At 42.9% G+C, this 23,198-nt stretch overlaps 1 protein-coding gene and 1 long non-coding RNA gene across 2 annotated transcripts in view; both read right to left on the bottom strand.

Annotated features, from left to right (window-relative positions):
* LOC126980934 (metabotropic glutamate receptor 7-like) overlaps positions 1–23,198 on the bottom strand; it is a 200,819-nt gene that overhangs the window by 12,018 nt on the left and 165,603 nt on the right. The window contains exons 10-12 of the mRNA XM_050831391.1: positions 15,089–15,203; positions 2,633–2,808; positions 1,069–1,397 (exon numbers count right to left, since the gene is read on the bottom strand). Of these exons, the coding sequence (XP_050687348.1) occupies positions 1,069–1,397; positions 2,633–2,808; positions 15,089–15,203 (620 nt within the window). The remainder of the gene's footprint in view (positions 1–1,068; positions 1,398–2,632; positions 2,809–15,088; positions 15,204–23,198) is intronic.
* On the bottom strand, positions 16,277–20,460 carry LOC126981095 (uncharacterized). Its single transcript, XR_007733736.1, has 2 exons — positions 19,078–20,460; positions 16,277–19,004 (listed from the first exon to the last, which is right to left on the bottom strand). It is a non-coding gene; the product is annotated as an uncharacterized LOC126981095 (long non-coding RNA).

The raw sequence follows: 23,198 nt of genomic DNA, 5'->3' as shown, positions 1-23,198 counted from the left end.
GCAATTGGCAGAGACGTAAAAAAAAAAAAAAGGATGCCAGGGTTAGTGAACATGATTGTCCGAAAAATTGGCAAGTATTTGACGGTAACTGCAGGTGCTGTGCGTCGTATTACAATCCGATGATACATGTGAGCGGAGATGGTGCACATTATCTTTATTCGCTCATATTACAATCTGGTCACACAATCTATCTTTTCGTATTCATCGAATTTCTCAGTAAGTTTTTGCTACGACTCTTTCGTTTAATATGTCATTTACTAAATATTAAAAAAGAGCTGCGTCATTATACATTCTCTTTCTTGTCTTTCAAAGCAGCATTTCTGTGGGACACTTTGTTGCTCTTTTTCCATGTGTTTGCCTGGAGCGTCCTTGCTGAGTATGTGAGCAACGAATGTCCTCTGTCAGTGTGAAGACTTAGGGAGGTTTCACTTCTGGCGGGAAAGAAAATTACTAAAAATTGAAAAATCCTCGTGTAAGTTTTCCATACGTGCCTTGCTCCTGTTTGAAGTTTCTTGCTCATATAGGCAGAGCACGTGTGTGTGTGAACGGGAGGAAGGAAAAGTATCAGGAGAAACTGGAAAGTAAGAAAGGAAAGAAATCGAAGACATAAGAGGCAGACAAACCTAAGTAGAAAATGGACATGTTGCGTGAGACTCTCTGCTGATAAATTTAAAGGAGAAGGAACGGCAGGAAACGATTAATTAAAAAGGAAGAGAGAAAGGAAGAGAAGCAAGAAATGAAGGAAATTAAGAGAATCGGATGTGAGAGAGGAAGAGAAAGGGAGGAAAGGTAAATTTGAGAGGAGACTGGGATGAGGCAAAGAAACAGGATAAAAGAGAAAGAAAAACGACGACAGGAGGGAAGGAATGAACGAAGGAAACGATTAATTAAAAAAGGGAGAGAGAAAGGAAGACAAGGAAAAAAATGAAGAGAAAAGGAGGAAAGGTAAATTTGAGAGGAGACTGGGATGAGGCAGAGAAACAGGATAACAGAGAAAGAAAAACGAAGACAGGAGAGAAGGAATGAACGAAGTTGAAAAGAACCAGAAAAGATGGAGAAATGACTCACCGGAACAAATGACGATCTGTGAGCGTGGAGAAGTGTACGACGGACGCTTGATGGACTTGATCCCGCGGTTAAATATCCTCGAGATGCGATTAGTCTTGGTGAAGATGGCCGAATAGCAGATGCAGAGGCCCAGCCCAAGGCCCACACGCAGCAGGGCGCACGTGGGGACCGATGGGGGGGCCAGGATCACGAAGGTCATGAGATAGCAGAGAGCGATGCCTGAGAGGAGGACGTAGCAGAGTTCCCTCCCGCTGGCCATGATGACAGGCGTGGTGTTGAAGCGGATGAAGGTCAGGGTGGTGAGAAGCGTACACAGGAGGCCGAGGGAGCTGTGTGGGGTGAGGAAATGTGTTGAGGGGAGGAAAATGGCCGCGAGAACAGAGTCTGGAAATGTGATATGAGGCGGATAAGGTGTGCAGGACGAGTGAAGCTGTGCAATTTTTTTTTCTTACAGCAGAGGAGACAGTGCAAGGGCGTAAAAAAACCCACTAATGAAAAAAAAAGCCCGCTACTTACTGCTCCTAAAGGTGAAGTGAAAAGATGGGTATGAGTAGATGAGGATGAGTAGAATGAAAAGAGGTAGAAAAAAGACCCATAAAGGAGTTCTCAGAAGGTAGTCGAGAGAGAGAGAGAGAGAGAGAGAGAGAGAGAGAGAGAGAGAGAGAGAGAGAGAGAGAGAGAGAGAGAGAGAGAGAGAGAGAGAGAGAGAGAGAGAGAGAGAGAGAGAGAGAGAGAGAGAGAGAGAGAGAGAGAGAGAGAGAGAGAGAGAGAATGGCGTTGCGTGGTGGCCAGCGTCGTGAGAAAGAACCGTAATCATGGACAAGAGTTGGAACTGCCGGATAAAACAGTCTAAACACACACACTCGCACACGCACACGCACACACACACACACACACACACACACACACACACACACACACACACACACACACAAAGGCCGTGGAATAAAGGGGAAGTGGCTCCTTTACGAGAGGAAGATGAGGACTGTGAGGAGACAAGGGGACGGGAGGAAGGCGTGGGTGTTGCGCCATAAGCTGAAGTGGAGTACCAAGATGGCGGGAAAGGGGCCTCATAACAATCACAATAAGGAGGATGCATAGATGTGAACAGAAACTGAAGGGCGGTGTTTGGTGGAAAGAGGAAAGGAGGGAACGAGGGCAGGAGGCTGAAAGATGAATTATAAAGAAAATTTCAGTGTTCTTTTATTTAAATAGAGGGGGGGTGGGGGGAGGAAAAGCTGTAACTAGTAATTCTGAGGGTGGAACACAAGAACGGCATGGCAAACAAGTACAAAGAGACCATTCCAGCGGAGGTCTGTATAAACGAAGGAAGAATCAATTGTCAGAGGAAAGATTGATGAGTATAAAGCAGATGGATCGTTAAGGAGATGACGGGAGCATGTGTTTCTGTCAATGGATGGTCATTCTCGAGGGAAATGGGACACACTAAAGGTAGATAGGCATATAAACCCATAACACACACACACACACACACACACACACACACACACACACACACACACACACACACACACACACATGTTCTGCACACCTGTCACCTCACCTGAACACGAGCGGCACGATGGCCCAGGAGGAGTCCCAGGTCATGTATTCCGGGGTCAACTTGTAGCAGGTCACTTTGTCTGCCGTCGGGGCCCATCCTAGCGCACAGGAGCGACAGGTCTCGTTGTAGATGATGGCGTGTTCTGGACAGGGCACGCAGGACCAGCAACACGAGTCCTGGTTGAGAATAGGATCGGAGAAGGGTGGTTAAAGGAGTCTAGCCGGTAGAGGTAAACAATAATGAGAGAAAAGATGCTGGAAAACGGAAGCCATGTTTTGAGAGGTGACAAGGGAAGGAGAATGTTAGTGGCGCATGGAGGACCAGCAACACGAGTCCTGGTTGAGAATACGAGAGGAGAAGAGTGTTAAAGGAGTCCAAACGGTATAGGCAAACAATGATGAGAGAAAAGATGATGGAAAAGGGAAGCCATATTTTGATAGGTGATAAAGAAATGAGAATGTTAGTGGCATCAGTAGCAGTATTTGTTAAGTGAATAAGGCAACCAAAGTGAAGCAGGTGTTAGCAAGGAAATATAGATGATAGAAGGAGATCCGAGGCAGCTTTTTGAGCGATAACAAGAGAGGAATATAAGGTTTGTGGTATTTGTAGCGGTGTTGTTAGAGGAAGTGAATAAGGAAACCAAAGTGAAGCAGGTGTTAACAAGGAAATATGGGATGATAGTAGGAAATCCGAGGCAGGTTTTTGAGCAATAACAAGAGAGGAATTGAAGAAGGTTTGTGGTATTGGTAGCGGTGTTGTTAGAGGAAGGGAAGAAGGAAAGCAAAGTGAAGCAAGTGGTAGCAAGGAAATATGGGATGATAAAAGGAAATCTGAGGCAGCCTTTTGAGCGATAACAAGAAAGGAATATAAGGTTTGTGGTATTGGTAGCGGTGTTGTTAGAGAAAAGGAAGAAGGAAAGCAAAGTGAAGCAAGTGAGGGAAAGGAATAAATGGAGAAACAATGAAAATCTGAGGCGAGGTTTGGAACAGCTGGCAGGAAAGAGAGGGAGATCAAAGCAGATGCTGTAAAGGTAGGCTGGTAAAGGAAAGTTAAGCCTGGGGGTGCAGCGCCAGTAGAATTTGGGCTGCGTGTTCAGACAGAGATTTAAATGGAGGCAGAAAAAGAAAGAAGGATGATATTGACAGGAGGAGGCGGTGGCTGAATGGATAGCGTGACGGCGCCGCGTTCAGGACGACGCGAGTTCAATCCCCGCCCGGTGCCACCAAGCTGGGATTTTTCAGCCGCCGCCGAGTGGCTTAAAACTACCCACACGCTTTCCAGAGGACCATCTATCAACCCGGACTCTAGATTCTAGGATTAAAGATGAGCTCCGGGAGGGCAGCATGAGCCAATGCAAGATGGCGCCACTATAAAAACTCGCCTGCGCCAGAACGGGCTGGGCCGACCATCAGACCCCACCGGGAAGAAGCCTTGGGCCGACCATCAGGATCCACCGGGAAGAAGGCTATCGGCGCAATAAGCCACGACGTAAAAAAAAAAAAAAAAAAAAAGGGGGTTGTTGAAGTGATGCGGAGAAAGACGAGAGAAAGAAGAAGGACGTCGGTGGGAACAAGAATAGGAAGGGAATATTATCGTAAGAAAAAATTCAAATACTCAGCCAGGGCAAAGTTTCCTGTAGCAAAATGTCAAGCAAACTAAAAACAGCCCTTCGAGTAGAGAAATATTGGAGGATTGAAAAAAAAAAAAAAAAAAACCCGCGAGGAAAGGAAGAGGCAAAGTGAAAGGAAAAATACACATCGAGAAAATGAAAAAAAGAAGGAACAGACGCGTTTTGTTTATTTTTAGGTATTATCTTTTATGCATGGTGTTCCGGAGGCGGGGAGAGAGAGAGAGAGAGAGAGAGAGAGAGAGAGAGAGAGAGAGAGAGAGAGAGAGAGAGAGAGAGAGAGAGAGAGAGAGAGAGAGAGAGAGAGAGAGAGAGAGAGAGAGAGAGAGAGAGAGAGAGAGAGAGAGAGAGAGAGAGAGAGAGAGAGAGAGAGAGAGAGAGAGACAGACAGACAGACAGACAGACAGACAGACACACAAACAGACAGAAAGCGAAAAAGAAAGATTTTAGGCTTCAACATCACTATCACCTGCTCTGTAAACTCGATAAGCACACAAACAAACAAACACACACACACGCACACACACACAACCCCCCCCCCACCCCTTCCCCCCCTCCCCACACATGCACAATGCTTTTCTTAGCCTCCGTGAAGAAAATATCGCCGCCGTGTCACCGGAAAATTTCGCAGTTCCGTTAAGGTTCGATAAAACGGCGACGCGACGCATTCCATTGAGCACTTGTTTACACCGAGCCTGACGGGCGGAGGAGAAGGAGGGGAAGGGAACGCAATCAGATATAGAAGACGAACGAGTAGAGAAGAGGAAGGAGAAGAAGAAGGAGAAAGGGGATGGAAGAGAAAGATGAAGATAAAGAAGTTGAGGAAGAAGAGGAAGAAGAAGAAAGATTAAGAAGAAGGAGAAGAAGAAGAAGAAGACGAAGAAGAAATATATCATGAAGAAAAGAATGGTAAAGAAGAAATGACAAAGAATATGGAGACAAAGATTAAGAAGAAGAAGAAGAAGAAGAAGAAAGATTAAGAAGAAAAAGGAGAAGAACGAAGAAGAAGACGAAGGAGAAGAAAAAGTAGAAGAAATATATATTGTAGAAACGAATGGTAAAGAAGAAATGACAAAGACTATGGAGACAAAGAAGAAGAAAAAGAAGAAAAAGAAGAAAAAGTGAGGAAAAGTTGTGGCAAAGAATATGAAGCGCAGTGTGAGAACTATCTGAGACATTAATTAAGAATAAACGTCAAAAAACGCTCTGAAGGAAAGGGACATATAAGTTAAAAAAATATATGAAAAAAAATGTCTTCAAATTTGTCAGAATATAGAGAAAACAAATAAGTATGCAAAATGCCTTATTCTTTCCAGCTTATTTTCCATTCCTGTAAACTTATTTATTTTCTTCATCTGCACCAAGTAGCAGGCTCATCCTTTTCCTCTTTTTCCTATTATATTTTCCTGCTCCTTCCATCAGTCGTTGCTCGTTAAAAAGCAAAGTAATGCTACAGTTTAAAAATAATTGACAAACATTAGGCCATTACGTATTCATGATATTTGCGTGACTCTCTCTCTCTCTCTCTCTCTCTCTCGGTCCTTTTATAGCGTCCCATGAATAATGTAACTGTTGCTTTTATATTTTTAGCCTTTGAGATGCAAAACAAGTAACGTAGCAGATTCACAATTAGAAAATCGTACAGAAAGATATGTAAGTCGAAGAATTTTTCGTATGCAAATGTTTCTCGGAAAGGCATACCAAAACGTCGTATGCAAAGTGAGCCTTTTACGTGATGACGAAATTGAAAGAATAATTTTCAGAGAGAAAGCGACGGAAGAGAAAGAGTTGAAAATACAAGAGAACGTAAGTAGAAATGAAGGAAGCAAGGGAGACACAAGGAACGAGAAAAAAGAAAGACACTGACAACGAAATAAAAATGTCTAGAGAGAAAAACTTGGAAGAAAATTTAATGAAACAGAGTTCGAAATAATGACTTAAATAAATACAAAACAAATCAAAAGGAAGTGAGGGGCGGAGGTAATATCCAAACATTCTAACTGATCAACGAGGATTAAAACACACATTCTGATATAGACAGATAGACCGGCTAGAAATATTTCACGTCTCAATGTAAATAAATCAAGCAACATATCGGTTAGAGCGCCGCGCTGCAAGGCTTCACGGCCAAACAAGCGGCGGTTTTTTCGGATTCTTTCCGTTGACTAGGAGTGGTTACTGTCCCCACTTGGGCAAGGGGGATGGGGGGTGTGGTGTGTGAGTACCCAGAGATCGACAATAATGAACACTTGCTCACGTCGTGAGGGTACCTGGTGGCGAAAGCGAGTCCAACTCGTGATCAAGCCGTGGTGAACTACACACATACATTCATATGGATCGCGCGCGTGCGCGCGGCTCGTGGCTTAGTTGAACTCTAAAAGGAAAATTTGATAACCAGGTCGAACTCAGTAATGACATATAGATGCCTTGCCTATCTCTTTCCTTTTCCCTTTAAAGCTTTCCTTCTTCCCTGCCTTCCACTTTGGCAATCAGCAGCACTCCAAAGAGGTGACAGTTATTTCCATCCCCCCCCCCCGTGCCCTCCCTACACTCTACTCCACTGCACCTTTTCACCTCTCCGTCCATCCGCTCTTTGCTTCATTCCTCCTTCCCTCAAATGTTCCTTCCCTAGTACCAGGGATGGGGTGAATACAAGAACTGTGTATTCGAATACGAATACGAATACTTCATAGTTAAACGAATACGAAAACACTGAAATACTGATAATTCGAATACGAATACGAATACTTCACGAGAGTATTCGTGAATGCATTCATGAATACTTTTCGTTGAAAATAACTTTTTCATGCAGGTAGATCGGCAATGAGCCTAATATGGTACTAAAGTTATTCAATAGTAAAATGACGCCATGAGTTTATAACTGATGCCAGTATTATGTACATGTTTATCGCACCTAGACATATATGTTTTCCATAGTTTTCAAGTATATATCTAAGCTGTACTGAAAGAAACACAACAAAATACCTATATCACTATAATACATGTAATATCCAGGGATTCCAGAGGGTGTGGGGGGAGGGGGAGGGGCAACAAAATAGGGAATAAATCCAACAATGAACCCGGAGTAACACACCCTACCACCGGCATGAGGCAAGGGCCGCCGCCCGCCAGACCCCCCGTCCCCAAATAGTCACAGCGGCCACGCTAGTGAACCTGTATCATACACGTCGGACAAACAGGAACGAAGATTTCTAACTTGGAAGGAACAATAACTATTATTTCTGATGATGGATTTAAGATTGTTCGGCATATTATTCGAAGAATTCGAATACTTTTCCCAAGTATTCGAATACGAATGCGAATACTTTGATGTCAGATGACAAGTATTCGAATACGAATACGAATACTTTGATGTCAGATGACAAGTATTCGAATACGAATACGAATACTTTGATGTCAGATGACAAGTATTCGAATACGAATACGAATACTTTGATGTCAGATGACAAGTATTCGAATACGAATACGAATACTTTGATGTCAGATGACAAGTATTCGAATACGAATACGAATACTTTGATGTCAGATGACAAGTATTCGAATACGAATGCGAATACTTTGATGTCAGATGACAAGTATTCGAATACGAATACGAATACTTTGATGTCAGATGACAAGTATTCGAATACGAATACGAATACTTTGATGTCAGATGACAAGTATTCGAATACGAATACGAATACACCCAAATATTGTATTCGAATGTATTCGAATACGAATACCGAGTACGAATATCCCATCCCTGTTCTCTACTGACGTCAGTCCCACTCGCCGCCTCCCTTCTACCCTGCCTCCCTTCTCCCCTTCCTTTCCCCCTTATCTGCCATCTCCATCACCCTCTGTGAACTCCTTCCGCGCTTGCTGTCTCTGTCTTCGTGTGCCAGTGTCAGTTTCTCTCTCTCTCTCTCTCTCTCTCTCTCTCTCTCTTGCTTTCTCTAACTTCCAATATATCCTCCTCCACCCTTCTCTCGTCTCTTTTCTTTTCTCTTCTTCTGTCTCGCCGCTCTTCCTGTTCCTCCGTCTCCTTGCCGCCTCCCTTGATTGTCTTTCAGTTGCCTTCCTTTCATCTTTCCCTCCCTGGTATCGCCCCCGCCCGTGACCCCGTTTCTACACCAAGCTTCTCTCCCTCCCTGCATCCCTACCATTTTTGTTGTAATGAGTTGGTTGCCTAAGGTACGGTGCTAAGACCTATTAATCCACCTTTTACAGCAGTCTCCCTCCCTTCCGCCCTACCTCTCTCCCTCCATTCTCTTTCTTGCATCAATATTTGGATCGCTCTTTAATTTCTGAGGCGATTGTTTACAGGCGGGAATTGATGTAACTTTTTAAAACTTAGGAATTTGTGCGCGAGGCAGATGCAGGTTGGTAAAAAGTTGTCGGCGAAGATAAGATTGTAAAGTTTGTGGGTGGGAGCGTGTGGACGGAATGATGAAATTGTCGCCGTCCCGAACCGAGGAATTATGGGAGGAAGGAGGTGGAAGAGGAGATGAGGGATGACGGTGACTAGAATGGCGATAATTGATGTGAAAAGTTGTTTGGCAATTATAAGGACGATATTTTGGAAAGAAAGATGAAGCATGAAGATGACTAAGATATCAATGATGTAGTAGTAATATTGCTAGTATGATCAGTAGTAGTAGCGCAAGTATTACCAGTAGTAGTTGTAGTAGTTATAGAAGTGGCAGTAGTAGTTTTAGTATAAGTAACAGAAGAAGAAGTAGCAGTAGTAGTAGTAGTAGTAGTAGTAGGATGGAGGAGTAGGAGGAGGAGGAGAAATAGGAGGAAGGAGAATCGAGGTAGATGAGTAGGTCGATAGACAGTGAAATAGATTATCGATAGATAGATAGATAGATACATAGATAAATAGATGGATAGGTTGGTAGATAGATAGACGTAGAAATAAAATAGAGAGAGGGGAGTTTTATAAAAAATGTGAAAGAGAGAGAGAGAGAGAGAGAGAGAGAGAGAGAGAGAGAGAGAGACCTTCCCCTTTACCTTTTTCCATTTCTAATTAACTTCCGGTAAATCTCTCTCTCTCTCTCTCTCTCTCTCTCTCTCTCTCTCACGGTATTAATGGGCGTAACAACATCCTTCCTCTCCTCTCGACATTGTATACGTCTCATTGTCGATGGGAATGTGTGTGTGTGTGTGTGTGTGTGTGTGTGTGTGTGTGTGTGTGTGTGTGTGTGTGTCCTGAGATAAACAAAAGAGTAAAGAATAAAATATACAACAGATACATTTTTGTGCATAATAGAAGCGTAAAAAGCTCTCTCACAAAACGAATATACAAACAATTGAATACAGAAGCAAATATACAAACAGCCAAGCAAACAAACAAACAAATACAAACAAACAAAACCCACGAGGAAAGAAACACCATCACTTGCACCCATACACACACCTTTCTCCCCTCGCCTCATTTCTACCTGTCATTACTCCTCCTCCTCCTCCTCCTCCTCCTCCTCCTCCTCCTCCTCCTCCTCTTTCTCCTTCGACCATCTCCCTCTTTCCACGTCCTCCTCCTGCCCCTTCTCCTTCTTCTATTTCTCCTCCTCCACTCACCTCTCCTCCTCCTCCTCCTCCTTTCCTTCCTCTCCCTGTACTGTTATTATTAGGGACCACGATTATTAGGGCGGGTAATCTTGTTAAGGGCCAGCGGGGGTTTCTCTGCTGCTGCTCCTGCTCAGAATTCCCGTTCAGCGGCACACCTCGCCTCTCGTACGGGTTGTTCTGTGGCAGCCTTCTTTATTTTGGTCATAATAAACGTCTATATCTGTCTCCCCTGTACGTTTTTTGTGTGGTATGTAATTGTATGTTTTGCCCTTGTTTTTCCTGTTTATCTTTATCCTCCTTCTCTTCCTCATATAATTCATCTTTCTTCTATACATATATTTGTTTTTCCCTTCGTTGACTCTTCACTATCTTTGTTTCCCCTGTACGTTTTTTGTGTGTTATGTAATTGTATGTTTTGCCATTGTTTTTCCTGTTTATCTTTATCCTCCTTCTCTTCCTCGTATAATTCATCTTTCTTCTATACGCATATTTGTTTTTCCCTTCGTTGACTCTTCACTATCTTTGTTTCCCCTGTTACGTTTTCTGTGTTATGTAATTGTATGTTTTGCCGTTGGTTTTCCTATTCATCTTTACCCTACTTCTCTTGCTCATATAATTCATCTTTCTTCTATACATATATTTGTTTTTCCCTTCGTTGACTCTTCACTATCTTTGTTTCCCCTGTTACGTTTTCTGTGTGTTATGTAATTGTATGTTTTGCCGTTGGTTTTCCTATTCATCTTTACCCTACTTCTCTTGCTCATATAATTCATCTTTCTTCTACACATATGTTTGTTTTTCCTTCCGTAACTAATTCTTATTGGAAACTCATTATTCATTCATCCAACTTTTATCTCCGTCTACGCTTTATTAGGAAGTCTGTCAGTTGGTCCTCAGAATCAGTTTTTTCCTTCTCTTTCCTTTATTCTTCATCCTGTTTCAATCATCTCTGTTAGTATTGGTGTTTCTTTTTTTTCGTATTCATATAGGAGCAGCGAGTAGCGGGCTTTTTTTTATTATTGTTTCCTTTTTTGTGTGTGTGCCCTTGAGCTGTCTCCTTTGCTGTAAAAAAAAATATGGATTATGCTTCATCTATTATCCTATTTGTCATTATTCTCCATTTCTCCTGTATACTCTTCATTCTTCTATACATATTATCATTTTTTTTCTTCCACAGTCCTCTTCACTAAGTTCCCCAGTTAATAGTTCTCAACGGTAAACAGTCACCAGTCAACAGGAAACTCAACAGCCAACTTTTATCTCCATCTACGCCTTATTAAGAAGTAAGTTTCATGTTACCAGTTGTTCCTCAATATAATTTTCTTCCTTCCCTTTTCCTTTTTTTCATCCTGTTCCTAATATTATCCATACAATAGATCCTCCTGCTTAATCTTCTGGTCCTAATTTACATATTTCTTCCTTTACCTTCGCATCGATTTTTTCTGGTGCTAATTTTCATCCATCTTAGTGATTTATAGAGTGTAGGGGAAACAGTTGTTCTGTATTACCATCCTCCATACCCTTCTTTTATTCGTCTCTCTCTCTCTCTCTCTCTCTCTCTCTCTCTCTCTCTCTCATTATCTCTTCTTCTCCCCCTTCCCTCTTCACTGTTCTCTCCCTTCACCCTTATCTTCCTTACCTCATCCCCCTCCTTCCCTCCCTTCTTTCTCCCTCCCCTCTTCCTTCCATTATTCCTCCCTTTTAGGTCTCCACTTGTCTGTTTCTTTATTTTTTTCTCTTTTTCCACTAATTCTCAACACTTCCCATCTCGTCTCTCGTCTCGTCTTTCTACAAAACTCCCTGTCACATTTTTTTTATTCCTCTTTCGCTCGCTCGCTCGCTCAATCTCTCCCATTTTCCTTTGAACGAACCCCTCCGCTTACCGCAAACTTTTTTCCCATTTCGCCGCTCTACGAAGTGTAAGGTTAACAATGATTCACTTGCCCCTATTCTTCATTCACCGCGGCATTCGTTTTCATCAGCGGACACCCTCATCCATCTCCACTACCTACCGACGCCCTCACACACACACACACACACACACACACACACACACACACACACTCTCTCTCTCTCTTTTTCCTCTCCAGCTCCTTTGATCCCTCCTCCCTTCCCATTCCATTTTCTCTTCCTCTTCCACCTTATTTTCCTCCTCCTCCTTTTTTCTTTTCTTCCTCGACTACCAATCTTTTTTTCGCCCCGGCCATTCTTCATTAATTTTATCTTCATCCCTCTTTTCTGTTCACGCTCATTTGCTCATTCTCGCTCGCCTACTTACCTCTGCATTTTCAGTTTAGTAATTTATTTTTTTCGTTTTTCCTTTACATCATGAAGCTTTTTTTTTCCGCACCCGTCTAAGGCATCCGCTCGCTCACGTTCGATTGCTTATTCAGGCCTTAAATTTTCACTTATTCACTCTCTTGTTGGTCCATTCAATTATTCAGTCACTCACTCACCTCCTCTCTCATTCATACCTGTTTTTATTTTCAATGTTCTTTTTCCCGTGTATGTTGTATATGATTAAGTCTACTCATAAGTTTATTTACTCATCTTTTCCTTTACCCATCTGCCCCATCCCTCCCTCCCTCCCTCACTGCCATTATTCATATACTTTTAAAAATCTTCTACTCTCACAAACTTTTCTCGTTTAGTCTTGTAATAGTCGAACTTATGTCACAATCGAGCCCGAGAATAAGATACGTATAATTATGAGATATATTAGAACTCCTGGAAAAGTTAACGTTGTCGTCGTCGTCATGGTAGTGATGACAGTAGCAGTAGTAGTGGTAGTGGTAGTAGTAGTAGCAGTTGTAGTAGTAGTAGTAGTGATAGTGGTATTGATAATGGTAGTTACAGATGTAGTAATAGATGTAGAAGTAGTGGTATGTAATAGTAGTGATAGTGGAAACTACTACTACTACTACTACTACTACTACTACTGCTACTACTATTACTACTACTAACACTACTACTACTACTACTACTACTACTACTACTACTACTACTATTACCACTACTACTGCTACTACCACTACTACTACTACTACTACTACTACTACTACTACTAGTCTCGTAGGAAAGTGGTGCATAAGTAAAATCAACCCCATAAACAAAAAATACATTATAAAAACATGGGTTCTACGCGAGCAAGGAAAAATAACCACCCAGCCTTATCGTTCCTTCCTCCCTCCCTCACATCATCGTACCTCTGGCTCCTTTCCTCCCCCTCTCCCTCCCTCACTCACTCACACATTCAGTCCCTCTCCCACTCGTTCACACACTCCCACTCCTCCCTTCACATACACATTCACACATTCACTCGATATTTCACTAACTCCCACTTTAACTCATTCTATTTTTCTAACTAACATTCACTACTACCTCTCGTCCTCCTTCCCTTAAGGCGGCTTTACACCTGGCAATTCCTAGTCGGCAATACAGGTAGTAGTAGTAGTCGGTCGGGAGTTTTGCCTTTGTAACGGCACTGCGGCAGCATTTTTGGTCTGGGTCTGGGTCTGGGAGCCCTTCTCGCGGCAAGTTTTCTGCAGCTGAGCGCGTCCGTCTTGTATTGCCGACTGGCGGCTGAGTACAACATGTCGGCGCCAATAATAAAACAAGAAATGGCAGATACAGACAAGATTTGGAGCCGGGATGCCGAGGTGGCATTACTAGAAAAAGGGAGGCAGCATAGATACTTGTGGGACCCACAAGATAAACTGTATAAGAAACTGAGTCTACGGAAAACGACGTTTGAGAGAGTGGCAGCAACATTACGATAAATGTTTATCTCTTTGCGAGATATCGAAGGAGGTAAGGAACGATTATTTTCGTGTATTATATAATCACACTATGTAATGCCTGGGGGTTGGGATGGCATGTTCCTTCCTTCTCCTTTGTTGTTAAATGCAACAATGAACATTCAATCAAACAATCAATACTACTTATGATAAAACTCGTTTACTTAAAGTTTTTCTACAATATTAGGCTAATGGACCAAACTCATTGTGGTTTTAGGATATGGTAGTGGCCTTTTGGGGTGTCTGGGATGAATTCATGCCCTTGCATTTACTAGCAGTTTACGTCTTGATGCTCCCGGCGGCTCCTCCCACGTGTGAACGTACTTGCTCCCGAGAGCACCCAGCTGGTCTAGCCGCTAGATCGTCGCGGCTGTATTGCCGGACAGGAATTGCCAGGTGTAAGGCCGCCTTTACAGATTCACTCCCTTTCCCACTCATCCACATACTCACTCCCACTTCATCCTTCACACATTTGCACACTCACTCGATATTTCACTAAAGCCGCGGTTACACTAGTTACTGCTGCCCAGTGGACGCGCTGGCTCGTTGTTCCCCCAGTGGTATGGCTGGGCGCACCGTCAAAGTACTACAGCCTCTTATATTTACTGACTTCCTCGACGCAAAACAAACCTCATGGGACCCCAATAAGGAGATTCACTTAAAATTATCGTTAAAATAGTTAATTCCTGATGTTTCTTGGCAATAGTTAGGCGTCAAAAACCGGTAAATACTATCGTCTGAGTACGACAATCTGGCAACGGTGGGGCGCAGCAGAGGTATTGAGATACTGTAGTATTTAAACATACAGCTAGAACCAAATTATCCTATATAATAGAATATATACATATTATATTATTATATATCAAAATTATTAGTTATTCTGTATAATTACTGATCACTAACGGCACACAAGTTAATAAAACACAGCACCTTCACACTCGCTTGACCCATGCTTTGTTTACATGACTCTCCAACGGGTCACCTGTACAGCAAGAGCAAGAGCAAGAGAGCATCTTTGTTTACATTGGTAGATGAACGCAGGCGGCTGGACTGGGCGGGCTTTTGTGTGACCCCTTGCATGGTAAACCAGTCCTACGGCATTCTTCCAGCCCTGGCAAAATCGTCCAGCCCAGGGGTAACAGTGACTAGTGTAGCCGTGGCTTAACTCACACTTTAAAGCACTCATTTTGATTTCTTAATAACGTTCACAACTCTCGGTCACTCACTTTTAGTACCCTCGCTCATTCACACATGCATTCACCTACTTCACTCACATTCACTGCTCTCGTTCACTCACTCATGCATTCATTCCCTTACCTTACCTACTCACATCCAGCAACCTCGCTTACTCACACATGTATTCCCTTACCTTACCTACTCACATCCAGCAACCTCGCTTACTCACACATGTATTCGCTTACCTCACGCACTCACAACGTAGATCACGCCTTCACTCACCTGGAAGTTACGTATGTGGCCGTTGGGACACTGGGATGAACAGATGGACAAGGGATGGGTGTTGTTGCCGCGCTGCCCTTCCGTCCACCTCAGTCTCGTGTGGTCCAGTTGCAGCCTGCGAACACACGGGGTTTACCAGCTCCCTCAGGCGATGGTCTAATGTGTCTTGGGTGACCTAGCTCCTCGATCCTATTAATTTGTATCCTGTTTATCATCACTCTTCGTGTTTAGGTGTATGTGTTTTTTTTTCTATCTCCAATGATGTCATGTGTCATATATTTTTTTTTTTTACAATAAAGGAGACAGCTCAAGGGCACAAAAAAGGAAACAATAATAAAAAAGGCCCGCTACTCCCTGCTCCTGAAAAGAATCCATGGAGGTGGCCGAAAGAGGGGTCAATTTCGGGAGGAGAGGTGTCCTGATAATGTGTCCTATCTCTCTAATCAATGTCTTCCCTTGTAGGCTGCAAGCTATGTTGTAAAAAAAATTCGCCTGTTTTTTGGTGTGTGTGGTTTTGTGTGCTCTATTTACGTGAAGCTTCTTTACCTACACATGAAGCCTACTAACCCTCTCAGGCTATGTTCTAACGTGTCTTTTGTGACCTAACTCCTTTTTTCCTTAATGCCTGTGTGGCTGTGTGTCCTACTTACATTAACTCATTCCCGTTGAGCTCCCTTTTCCCTCTCAGTTGGTCGCGAAGTACCAGTTATATCCTAGCTCCTATGTCCCTCTGCAGTTATGCGTCATACATGCACTTTTAGGAGCAGTAAGTAGCGGGCTTTTTTTTTTTTTCATTAGTTTTATTTTTCTACGCCCTTGCACTGTCTCCTCTGCTGAAAAAAAAACTTGAGTCAGTGCCCAAATGAACGTGTTTTTACTTCCCATTTTTTGCAGTTTTTGTATATAAATGTTCTGAGCTTTTTTTTCTGTGTCATTTAGTCGGTTATCAAATGCGTTATGTATGAGTCGCTCTGTTTTTCTCCCTCTCCGCTATGTGTGCATAAATGAGTTTTCCCTCTGTATTTTGTGTCCCAGCGGAGTGTGTTTGTTGGGTGCCGAATCGTTGTTGTTTTATTATATTTTTGTTATAGGTTTTGTCGCCCGTTTTTTTTTTCAGGTTTTGTCGGCCGTTTATTTATTTTATTTTTTATTTTTTATTTTTTGCCTGAGGGGTGGGTTGGAGGGGGGGCACGCTGCTCCATTCTCTCGTGTGATTTAATTTGTTTTCTGTCGTGCATTTGTTTTTGTTCCTCTGTGTTTCGGGATGTTGTATTTCATGTTGTATTATTTTATTAGGTAACTTTGTTTTGTAACGTGTGTGTGTGTGTGTGTGTGTGTGTGTGTGTGTGTGTGTGTGTGTGTTTATCCCTCCATTTTTCCTGAGTTTTCGGCGCTGTTTGTTCATCATTTCGTTTCGGGATGTTGTATTTCATGTTGTATATTATTTTAGGTAACTGTTTTGTACGGTGTGTGTGTGTGTGTGTGTGTGTGTGTGTGTGTGTGTGTGTGTGTGTGTGTGTTTATCCCTCCATTTTCCCCGGGCTTCCGGCGCTGTTTGTTCATCATTTACGTCACTTTTCTTAGCCCTCACATGTTTTATTTATGAGTGTGCTCGGAATTTTCTCTTTCTACCTGTTGGCTAGCATTAACCCGGTAGCAGCGACGGGCCAAATTTGTGGCTTTACCATGTAGCAGCGACGGGCCAAATTTGTGGCTTTACCGTGTAGCAGCGACGGGCCAAATTTGTGGCTTTACCATGTAGCAGCGACGGGCCAAATTTGTGGCTTTACCGTGTAGCAGCGACGGGCCAAATTTGTGGCTTTACCATGTAGCAGCGACGGGCCAAATTTGTGACTTTACCGTATAGCAGCGACGGGCCAAATTTGTGACTTTACCGTGTAGCAGCGACGGGCCAAATTTGTGACTTTACCGTGTAGCAGCGACGGTCCAAATTTGTGCCATGATTTAACCCCCAAAAAATAGATAATACATAAACTGATCACAAATGCTTTGATATATATATAATGAAATGGTTTGTGTGAGTGATGATTTTTTCTAATTTTTCTCGCTTAGGGGGACCATTAAGAAACATGATCCCCGCTGCTACCGGGTTAATTGATGTATCTTTATGCTGTTCCACTACATTCACAGATTATGAAAGCTATTTATTTTATTCATTTGGTCCCTTATTTTCTTTTGTAATGTATACCAATATATGTACTAGTCATTAATCTTTCCGTCTATCAATTAGGTATTTCAATCATTCAAAACGATTTAACCCGGTAGGTGCGGGGACAATGTTTCCTAAAGGTCCCTCTAAGCAAGAAAAATGAGAAACAGTCATCACTCACGCAAACCATTTCATAATATATATCAATGTATTTGTGATCAGTTTATGCATCATCTATTTTGGGGGATCTTTATCATGGCACAAATTTGGCCCTTCGCTGGTACACGGTAAAGCCACAAATTTGGCCCGTCGCTGCTAACGGGTCAATGCCTACTCTTTCCTAAACTTACTTCTCGTGTCGTTGCCATATCGAATGCAAGTTAGGTCGATCGATACGCACACATGTATGCAGCTATTCGATAATGTGTTTTTCGGTATCCTTATAACATCGATTTAATGTCAAATTGTAACATAATGTGTAGTCCTTTCAGCATATTGACAACGTTTCATTTTAAGGCTTTCTCCTATAACAAACCCCTATCCGTCATCCTCAGAATCAGGTAAAAATCATCCCACAAGAATCGCTCGTAAGATATGTAGGAAAACACGGCTTGACGGAGGCGCTTCGTCGTAAAATCGTTTATTTCCCTTTATGTGTTGTCCTCCTTCCCTCGTCCCGGCACTCACGCGTTTTCGCTTGGTCCGCCATGAGGGGCAGGAAGGGAACGGGCGGGAAGGAACGGGTCGAGGAACGTGACTGTAGTTGTGAAGAGACAGCCGAAAGTAGGGCTTAGGAGGAGGGGGAGGAGGTGGTGGAGGTTTAGGAGGAAAAGAAAATAGAGGTGGTGGAGGAAGAGAAAATGGAGGAGGAGGAGGAGGAGGAGGAGGAGGAGGAGGAGGACAAGGAACATAAGAACATAAGAACGTAAGGAGTCTGCAAGAGGCCAGTACAAGGCAGCTCCTGTGAACCTAATCTCCCGTGAACCTAACCCCACCTAGCATCATTAAACATGAATTTATCTAATCTAATGTGACTATAGTATTGGCACTCACCACATGACTGCCCAGCCTGTTCCACTCGTCTACCACTCAGTTAGTAAACAAATTTTTGCCTATGTACCTGTTGAATCTGAATTTATCCAGTTTAAACCCATTACTGCGTGTCCTACCCAGTTCTCTTACCAACAGAACCTTATAGATATCCCACTTATAAAAGCCCTCCATCCCAAAGAGAAGGAAGTGGAGGGATGGAAACATTTAAGCATAGAGTAGCAGGCAAAATAAGTCTTATTTGTTCATAACGAGGCTGCCTGCTTAGAAAGAGGCTGCTTCGGAACATTTTAAAGCCTTTTCTGTATTGGCGAATGGAAGGTTCGATTAACTCCTGTCGTAGAGCAAAGTAACTGTCAAAGAGCTCTAAAATAATTCGACCGTTTTCGCATCAACTACTTCTTCAGGAAGGGTGGTGCTCAAAGGGCGGATAAGTCGGCTTGAGAAAAACAAAACTGCCGTGTATTTATTGTAGTCCTTCCTTGAGTTAGTTTTCCATATTTCTACTTCTCTGGTTAGTTCGAAGCTCAACTATTTTAAAGTGATCAACCTTATTAAACTATTTCAGCTACACAAAGACTTATCTGGTTAGTTCGAAGCTCAAATAATTTACAGTGATTAGCCTTATTAAACTATTTCAGCTACACAAAGACTTATCTGGATAGTTCGAAGCTCAAATAATTTACAGTGATCAACCTTATTAAACTATTTCAGCTACACAAAGACTTATCTGGATAGTTCGAAGCTCAAGTAATTTACAGTGAACAACCTTATTAAACTATTTCAGCTACACAAAGACTTATCTGGATAGTTCGAAGCTCAAATAATTTACAGTGAACAACCTTATTAAACTATTTCAGCTACACAAAGACTTATCTGGATAGTTCGAAGCTCAAATATTCTAAAGTGATCAGCCTTATTAAACTATTTCAGCTACACAATGACTTATCTGGTTAGTTCGAAGCTCAAATAATTTACAGTGATCAGCCTTATTAAACTATTTCAGCTACACAAAGACTGGTATCACATGTCACTGTACTCGTCTTTTTTTCCAGCATAACAGCGTGTAGCCACCTCAACCGTTCTCCACACGACTGTTCCCGAAACGATCGTGTCATTTTTGTGGCACGTCGCTACGCTCTCAAGTAAGTTGACGTTATTTTTGTTATTATGCGACCATAACTGAATAGCGTATTTCTGGTGAGGACTTACGAACGATTTACGCAAAAATAACATAACTTCTTGCGTCCTACACTCCAAGATCCCCGCAGTGACCCCTTGCATATTTATAGGTGCTTTACAGGGGGAGAAGAAGAAAAAAAGGAAAGGATAAAGAAGAGGGGAAAAAAACGAACAAGAAAAGAAAAAGAAAAAGAAGAGAAAGTGAAAATGAGGATGAGGAGGAAGAGGAGGAGGAGGAGGAGGAGGAGAATGAGTCGTTGAAGTTGCTGCTGGCGCTCTTAATGTCTCGTGATTTAGACGATGGAGGTGGTGATTGGGGCAAGACAGTAGTTGGAAGAGGTGGAGGAAGAGGAGGAGGAGGAGGAGGAGGAGGAGGAGGAGGTTAGTGCTTGTGCTTGTAGTTGAGGTGGTGATGGTGGAAGTAGCGGTGGCGGTGGAGATGAAGAAGAAAGATGAAAAAGAAAGACCGAGAGAAATGGAAAAGGAACGAGAAATGGAAAATCAACGAGGAAAGAAGAAGAAACGAGAGAAATAGAGAAGGAAAGAGAGAAATGGAAAATCAACGAGGAAAGAAGAAGAAACGAGAGAAACAGAGAAGAAAAGAGAGAAATGGAGAAGGAACGAGAAATGGAAAATCAACGAGGAAAGGAGAAGAAACGAGAGAAATAGAAAAGGAAAGAGAGAAATGGAAAATCAACAAGAAATGGAAAATCAACGAGAAATAGAGAAGGAAAGAGAGAAATGGAGAAGGAAGATAGATGTAAAGGAAGAATGAAAATAAGGATAAACGCTACTAGTGGTTGCCTTGAAAAGAGAAGGCAGGCGAGGAACAAAGTTAAGTGATGGAGGGAAAAAGAAAATATATAAGGTAAAAGAGGAAGAGAAGACGGCATTAAAACTTAAAATAGCAAAACAGAACAGCTAGTAAGAAGTTGAAGTGGAGAAGGTCAAGGGGCAAGAACTGAAAGGAGGAGGAAACATGGAAACATGGAAACATGGAAACATGGACTAGCAGGCAGCAGAAAGCCTGTTGGCTCATTACTAGGCTGCCTGCGTTCAGTGATTTAATCAATCCGTTTGCCACAGAAGTGGCTTGCAGGGAAGGATTAAAGCACTTGTGTACCTACTCTTGGGAACGTTCAGTTCACTCCTGTTGCAGCTAAGTGGCGATCAATGCGTTTCTTGAAGGAGTTGATGGTCTCTGCGCTAACCACTTCTGCAGGAAGGCTGTTCCAGTGGCGAACAACTCTATTCGAGAAGTAACTCCTGCCGATGTCGGTATTGCATCGCTTTGCTTGAATTGTTTTTCCGTTGTTTCTTGTTCTCAGGTTAGTTTGTAGCGTGAAGAGTTTGGAGTGATCAACGTTGCTGAGCTTGTTCAGGTACTTAAAGACTTGTATCATGTCTCCCCGCAGTCGTCTCTTTTCCAACGTGAAAAGGTTGAGTCGCTCGAGTCGTTCTTCATAGGGTTTCGTCCTCAGTGATGGTATCATCTTCGTGGCGCGGCGCTGTACTCTCTCAAGTAATTCAATGTCTTTCCTGTAATTAGGAGACCAGAATTGCACGGCGTATTCCAGGTGGGGCCTTACCAGCGAATTATACAAGGATAACATAACTCCCGGCGTCTTGTATTCGAAGTTCCTCGATATGAACCCAAGCATTGTATTGGCTTTCTTACAGGCGGACTTGCAGTGTTTTGTTTGTTTCAAGTCACTGCTGATGGTGACCCCGAGGTCTCTTTCCTCTTGCACAACATGTAGTGGTTCGCCACCCATGTGGTATATGTGGTTGCTGTTTCTGGATCCGATATGCATTACTTTACATTTGGTAGTGTTGAAGGACATCTGCCATTTTTCTGACCACCGAGTGATCTGGTCCAGGTCTCTCTGGATAATTTCGCAGTCTGTCGTTGTGAGGGCCTTCCCACCCACCTTTGTGTCGTCGGCAAATTTTGAAAGATTGGATTTTAATCCTAGTTCTAGGTCGTTGATATATATGATGAAAAGTATGGGTCCCAGCACTGACCCCTGTGGCACTCCACTTGTGACCGGGAGCCACTGGAGGCCTGTCCGTTGAGTACAACTCGTTGTTTTCTTTCAGTGAGCCAGTCTTTGATCCACGCTGTCAGATCGTCGCCTAATCCCGCCGACTTAAGTTTCTTGAGGAGTCTTTCATGTGGCACTTTGTCAAAGGCTTTCTGAAAGTCTAGATATATAACATCACTGGGGATATGATTATCCCAGTTTTCATAGATACCTTGGAAGAAGTCCAATAAATTGGTTAAGCATGAGCGCTTGTTCCTGAAACCGTGCTGAGCATCGGAAATGATGTTGTTGTCTTCAAGGAACCTAACGAGTTTGTCTCTGATGATCTTCTCGAGGATTTTTCCGGCCACTGAGGTCAAGCTGATTGGTCTGTAGTTTAGGGCCACACTTTTGTCTCCCTTTTTGTAGATCGGTGTTACGTTCGCTTGTTTCCAGTCTTTCGGGACTTTGTTTTGTTGTAGTGACAGATTGTAGATGGCGGTGAGTGGTTTGAGGATTTGCTGCTTGAGTTCCTTGAGCAGCCTGGGTGACAAGTCGTCGGGTCCGGTAGACTTGTTTGTCTCGAGTTTGTCTAGGTACTTTTTCACATCCTGTTCGTCGATTGTACCAATTTCTAGGGAGTGATTCCCATCGGTGGGGAAGGGCTCGGGTACGGACTGGGTATTCTCGACCGTGAACACAGACGCGAAGTTCCTGTTTAGGATTTCGACCATTTGTCTACTGTCCTGTGTTAGTACGTCACTTTCATCTTTTAGGGGACCGATATTGCTTTTTGTCTTCTTTTTGGTTCTTATATACGTGAAGAACTTTTTCGGGTTGGACTTGGCTTCGCGTGCAATTTGCTTTTCATAGTCACGTTTACTCTGGCGAATGAGTGTTCTGCAAGCTCTGAGGCTTTGATGGTACTGTTCGCGTGCCTCGTCAGTGCTGTTTTCCTTTAGCAAGTTGTATTTTCTCTTCTTCAAATTAATCGCCCGTCGAACTTGGGTAGTCATCCACGGTGTGCTTGTGGCATTATTTGTTCTCCTTGTCTTCATGGGAACAGTCGTCTTCTACCTCCAGGAGTTCGTTCTAAAGCCGTTCCACGCGCCGTCCACCGGAGTGAGGTTCATGGGTTCCCAAGTTGTCTGGGTTAGCAGCTCACGAGCGAAGTTAAAATTGGCTTTTTTGTAGTCTGGAATCTTGGACATGTTTTCGGTGAGTTCATGGTCTGTTCTGAATTTTAGGCGGATTAGGTGATGGTCGCAACCATCCAGTTTTTCGCCGACTTGACATTCACGTGTGAGATCTGAATCACTCACGAGTACTAGGTCTAATAAGTTATTTTCCTCGTCGGTTGGGTAACAATCTGAGTAAGAAAATTGTCCTCTAACATTTCGAGCAATCTGTTACCTCCTGATCTCCAATCATCGTGGTCCAGTCAATGTTGGAACAGTTAAAGTCCCTGATAATGACTGACTGTTTGTTTTGTGTTATGGTGTGAATTTCCTCGTACAGCGCTTCGTCGTCCGCTGCTTGTTGCTTTGGAGGTCTGTAAACGGTTCCAATCGTTATTTTGTTGTGCTTGCTAGTCTCCAGTTCAACATATACAGTGTCATATTTCTCTGAGTCTTCTTTGGTTATTTCCACGGCAGGGTATTTGTTCTTGACGTAACAGATGACA

This window comes from Eriocheir sinensis, chromosome 46, assembly GCF_024679095.1.
Source record: "Eriocheir sinensis breed Jianghai 21 chromosome 46, ASM2467909v1, whole genome shotgun sequence".
Taxonomy (NCBI): domain Eukaryota; kingdom Metazoa; phylum Arthropoda; class Malacostraca; order Decapoda; family Varunidae; genus Eriocheir; species Eriocheir sinensis.
This window is presented reverse-complemented; position numbering and strand designations above follow the sequence as displayed.